Below are 6,000 nucleotides of genomic sequence, written 5' to 3'. Positions count from 1 at the left end.
CAAATTATTCCTAGTATCAGAGTGTTGTGTTAACACTCCTGGGCTCTACATCTTAAAGACTGGTTCACGCTGATATAATATGTGAAATTTTGTCTACTAGTGGACATATTTATAATCTATATTTCTGTCTGTGTTGCTTGTTTACTTTGAAAGAAAGGATTTTTGTCAAGTTTAGATGTAATAAATTGAAATAGTTTTCAAAATTGTATGTTATTTGTTTTGTAGCACAATTTTTTAACACATGTATCGATGTAAGCATGCTCACCTTATCATTTGGTAGTGTAGTTTTATCAAGTATTTAGGTAGCCAGTATTTCGTGCTATCTTTAGGAAACGTATGATCTATTCCAGTCTGTTCCATTATTTATGGCACTATCTGAGGCTGCAGGTATGGTTTGCTGATGTCATCTAATGGTGTTCAGCAAAAGCTAGTTTCAGAACTTGAGGTAAGGAGTCCAAGATTGCTTTACAGATTCTATCTACTTATGGAAATGGTGTGAGATTTGAGCTAATTAGTAAATGTTTCTCTGCAGTTGCATTGTGGATGTCGACAGTTCTCTTCAAGTGGTGAGTCCTTTCATCTACAACTAGTTATGGTCTGCACAAGGATCCCTTATGTTCAGCTTTGGTACTTGTGCATCAAATCTCTGTCAAAATTCACAGTTATAGTGCTGAATTCTTTTTATTGAATACAAAGTTCAAAGTGATTCTTCATAACCTCTGGTAACCGTGGCTTCACTAGTTTCAATCTAGAGCTCTCCATATGATCACTCTTTCAGCGGAATACTTGATACACAAAATATGATTCCAGCCTTTTATTAATGTTTAGAATGAAATTCTTTTTCTTTGAATAAAATGCTTCCATTCAACTTGTTATCACCTTGCTCACCCCTATCACGAAAAGCATGTTGAAGGTGATTAGTTGTGGATGAGTACAAGTTACAAGCAAGGGTTGCTTACAACAACAAAACAGAGTTTCCTTAAAATTAGTGTGTTACTCCAATGCAGAATAGACCTAATTCAACTTCTTGTGATAGATTGCAGCATCTCTAGAGGAATCCAATCAGTTCTGTATGGTAATGCCTATCCGGCATTGGTATTTAAGAGAGATGTTAAAATTTGGGTACCAGAGGACAAGTGGTTCCCTAAGGCTTTGATCTTTGGCCTAAGGAAAAGTGTACAAATTTATTTGTACTTTTACCCTAAAGTGACTTTATAAGTGGTAAAGTCAATTTAATTTAAAAGTGACTTTGTAAGTGATAAAATTACATTTTAATTTAAAGGTGACTTTATTATAGTCAATGAAGAATTAGAAAGTGAAAAAGTGATTATGGAAATAAAAGACTAAGTGGGTCTTTATTTAAGTGGGTGAGTTAGAAAATAAAAAGTGAGAATTAAATGCACATTTATTCTCATCCCTAGATCTAAATGAATCTCGGCCATTAGATCTTAGGGTAACCCAAAAAGTCATTTCGAGAGTAAAAAGGAGAAGAAATGAGAAGAAGATCAATTCATTTTTTGCATGAGCATTTGAGAGAAAGAAAAGAGAGAGCAAGGAGAAAATTTATGAGCAGTGAGGAAGTGAAGGAGAGCAGCAAGAGGACATTTCAACAAATTTGTGCAACAACATTTATTGGCACGCATCCCAAGGCAAAACCGTACAGTAGGAGAAAGGCACAAAAACCGAGGAAGATGGACAACAACAAGAGCACGAATTTTGAGGTAGATGTACTATTGAAATCCGTACAGTAGGTTCCAGGCACGTTTTTCGAGGCAGGCCGTACATCATTAAATGCTGTTTTATTGCTGGAAAATTTTTGTTTTGGCTATTTGCTGATTGACATGATTTTTGAGGTGGAATTCAAGCACGGAAATCGAGATAAGTTGTAATTTGTGGTTGCTGGAATTTTTACTGTGCATTTTAGTTTCTCTGTAAAAACATTTTCAGAAATAAAGAAGAGCTCTCAAACTGGTTTTCCGCAAGAGTTGTAGGGGGTTTTTTCAGGGTCACATTGACCAAAAATCACTTTGTTATTTTCTATGTGTGGCTGTCATAATTTTGCTGTGTTTTATTTCTGCAATTTCAGCAGTTGTGAAATCTCTAAATTTGTGTTTTCAGAAAAATATTGTTATTTCTAGATTTTAGAATTTTTATCATGTTTGGATTTAAAACTAAATGCATGGAGTGATAAGGAAAACTGATAACCGGAGTGGGGGTTGAAATTTCTTCATGGTATCAGAGCTTGGTTGGTTGAAAAGTGCAGTTTGGGACAACAAAGTGAAAATTACAGCAAGCTGATTTTTACACAGAAAACAAAAACCTTTACCACAGATTTGAAAATTTCAGTTTGGTAGGACAATGAAACATGTCTTTGGGTTTGAGAGTTGAAGACAAGTTGGATGGGCAGAACAACTACAGTGCATGGAAGGAGAGAATCCAGAGCATCTTTGAGGAAGCAAAAGTCTGGGGCATTATGGTAAATACCACACAGAACCCAATAGCAGTACCTGCTGACCCTGTACAGTTGGCAGAGTTTAACAAAAAGAATGCTAAAGCAAAAAGATTGATTCTGGAAGGAGTCAAAGATCATGTCATTCCTCATGTGAGAGGAAAGACTTATGCACATGAGATGTGGACAACCTTGACCAGTGTTTACCAGAGCTCAAATAAAAACAAAAAAATGATTCTAAAGGAGAAACTGAAGGCCATTAAAATGGCTAAGATTGACATTGCTACAACATATCTCAGAAAGATCACTTCAGTGAGAGATGAGTTGGCAGCTGTAGGTGATATCATTGCATCCACTGAGTTGGTGAGGATTGCTTTGAATGGTCTTCCCATGACTTGGGAGAATTTTGTGGATGGCATTGTTGCACGGGAAAACCTTCCCGATTGGGAGAGGTTGTGGGATGATTGCATTCAGAATGAGATCAGAAAGAACCATCTTAGGGTAGCCAAACATGTGGAGGTGGATTACAGTGTGGCATTGTTAGCAAGAGGCAAGAAGGGCAGAACAAAGAAGCAAGCTTCCAACAGTGGAGGCATACGCAAAGGTAAAGGCAAGCAACAGAACAAGGAGAAAGACTATTCCAAAGTCAAATGTTGGGACACTATGTTGTTGTGTGTCCGAAGAAGAACAAGAAAGGGAGAGACAAACCCATGGAAACTTCTACAGAGATAGAGAGCTTCTCAGAGAGCTTTGATCGGGAGTTTGGGTTCATAGCTTGTGAGGCCACTAGTGTAGGATCACCTGCCATACAGGTTCAGAGGGAGTGTGCACTCCCCGCTACTAGCAGAGCATCTTCTAGCATTTGGTATGTTGGCAGTGGCGCTTCTCGCCACATGACAGGAGTCAGAGAGTACTTCTCAGAGCTTTCAGAGGATGATACTGATATGGAGGTACTACTTGGTGATCATAGCATGGTTAGACTCTTAGAGCAATTGGTGTGGGGACATTGACATTTGATAGGGGACCCAAACCTCCCTTGAAAGTGTCAGATGTTCTATATGTGCCTGTAATGAAGAAGAACCTGATATCCGTCTCAGCACTTGAGGATAGAGGGTATGATGTGTTGTTCAGGAGAGGGTAGGTGCTTATATATCCTAGGGGAACTCCAGCATCTTCAGCTAGAGTGATTGGTGTGCGCCATGCGAAGGTGTACGAGTTCTCATTCCAGCCTTCGATGGCATTGAGTAGCAGCACCTGAGACAGGACCGATAACAAATCTAGTAGTTCAGAGTTGTGTGAGATTTGGCCTTGCGGGAGATCACCACTGGTGTGCCAGATTTTTGTTCTGATCACCTTGATGTATGCAGAGGATGTGCTATGGGGAAGTTTGCTAGATCCCCTTTTCCCAGTAGTGACAGCAGAGCGACCAAGATCCTTGACTTGATTCATACCAATGTGAGTGGTCGGATGTCTCATGTATCCTTGAGTGGCTATGAGTACTATGTTTTATTCATTGATGACCACTCCAGGACGACCTAGATTTATTTCTTGAAGACCAAGAGTGAAGTCTTCAAGCGATTTCAAGAGTTCAAAGCTCTTGTGGAGATCCAGACTGGTAGGAAGATCAAGGTCCTCAGGTCGGACAGTGGAGGGGAGTATACCCTTGGTGAGTTTGTTGATTTTTGTGCTGAGGTAGGCATTAGGAGGGAGTTCACAGTTCCTTACAACCCCCAGCAGAATGGGGTTGCGGAGAGGAAGAACAGATCCATTGTAGGGGTTGCCAAAGCCATGCTTCATGATCAGGGGTTACCTTTATTTTTGTGGGCAAAGGCCTGCAACACTGTTGTGTACTTGCAGAACAGGAGCCAACATCGTCCCTTGGGGAATGTGACTCCGAAGGAGGATTTTTCTGGGAAGAAGCCTAATGCTGAGCACTTTTGTATCTTTGGGTGCCTTACATATTCCTATGTCCCCAAGGTGAACATGACCAAGCTAGAGCTCACTGCAGACAAGGGCATCTTTGTGGGTTATAGCGAGACTTCGAAAGCTTATCGGATTTATACTCGTGCGTTGAGGAAAGTGGTTGACAGGCAGGATGTGAAGTTTGAGGAGGAGAGAGCTTTTAGGAGGTCACGGGAGTTAGAGTATCCAGAGTCACCAGACCCTCAGGAACAACTGAGTCAGTCACAGGGATCCAGTGGTCAGGGATTAGGAGGTACATCGATTACAGTGTCAGGTCCATCAGTGAGCAGTGGATCTTAAAGTCAGGTGGGTGGTTCTTCGGGCAACATGCAGGGCAGTGCGCAGAGCAGTTCACAGGGTAGTCCACTAATGGACAGTTCGCACAATACTTCAACATCTACAAGCATAGATTTAGGCATGAGGTCAGTTGGCATGCCTTTAGGAGTTCAGGATTTTGATGATGATGAGGATTCTTTCACTCCGGTGGGTGAAGTATGCTCAAGGAAGAGGAAGCCCAAGTGGCTTCAAGATACCTTGCACGAGGCCACATCAGTTGTTGGGCCAAAGAGATAGGTTAGAGAGAGTAAACCAACTGAGTGGTTCTATAATTACATGGCATTGGTAACAAGCATTGTTGACTCCGAGCCTTCTAGTTATGAGGAGGCAACCAGCCAGCGAGTTTGGAGAGAGGCCATGATGGAGGAGTATTCTTCTATTATGAAGAAGGATGTTTGGGAGGTACTGCCGAGGCCTGAAGGTAAATTAGTTGTTACTTCCAGATGGCTCTACAAGATAAAGCATGTTGCAGATCGCAGCATCGAGAAGTTCAAGGCTCGATTTGTGGCGAGAGGGTTCTCACTAGTAGAGGGAGTTGACTATGAGGAGACTTTTGCTCCCATATTTCAATATACATATATTTGCTCAATTATATCGATTGCAGCAGAGATGGTTTGGAAGATCCACCAGGTGGATGTGAAGACTGCATTTCTCAATGGCTTCATTTAGGAGGAGGTTTATATTGAGCAGTTGCAGGGCATTGAGGTGCATGGGAAGGAGTCCCATATATGCAGATTGAAAAAGACACTCTATGGCCTGAAGCAAGCTCCTAGAGCTTGGTACTCGAGGATTGATAAATACTTGCAGGAGTTGGGTTACACAAAGAGTGAGGCTGATTTGAACCTATACTTCATTGTGGTGGGTGAGGAGCCTCTCATTCTGGTGTTGTACGTTGATGACTTGATCATGACTGGTGTAGAGAGACTCATTGAGGGTTGCAAGAGAGATCTTGCTTCAGAGTTTGAGATGAAGGATATCGGCCCGATGCATTATTTTTTGGGATTGGAGGTGTGGCTAGAGGAGGGGCGTTTCTTCCTGGGATAAGGGAAGTACATTATGGATATTCTTAGCAGATTTCACATGGAGGACTGCAAACCCATGTCTACACCTATGATCACTAACTGGAATAATCTTCATGCTTTTGATTCCGAGTTGGTGGATCCTACTCTCTACAGACAACTGATTGGTAAATTGATGTATTTGGTCAACACTCGACTAGATATATGTTTTGCAGTTAACACTATGAGTCAGTT

The 6,000-nt window shown here is 41.2% G+C and overlaps 1 protein-coding gene across 1 annotated transcript in view; it reads left to right on the top strand.

Moving 5' to 3' along the window:
- The first annotated feature begins 391 nt into the window (after positions 1–391).
- Positions 392–6,000, top strand: part of LTA3 (Dihydrolipoamide acetyltransferase, long form protein) — a 240,140-nt gene continuing 234,531 nt past the window's right edge. The window contains exons 1-2 of the mRNA XM_089402121.1: positions 392–445; positions 533–566. Coding sequence (XP_089258247.1) covers positions 401–445; positions 533–566 — 79 coding nt within the window. The 5' untranslated portion in view covers positions 392–400. The remainder of the gene's footprint in view (positions 446–532; positions 567–6,000) is intronic.

This window comes from Pinus tabuliformis, chromosome 2_1 (assembly GCF_031772625.1).
Source record: "Pinus tabuliformis cultivar Carrire ecotype Pingquan chromosome 2_1, CPIR1, whole genome shotgun sequence".
Lineage (NCBI taxonomy): Eukaryota > Viridiplantae > Streptophyta > Pinopsida > Pinales > Pinaceae > Pinus > Pinus tabuliformis.
The sequence above is the reverse complement of the archived record's forward strand: the minus strand, read 5'-3'. Positions and strand labels throughout refer to the sequence as shown.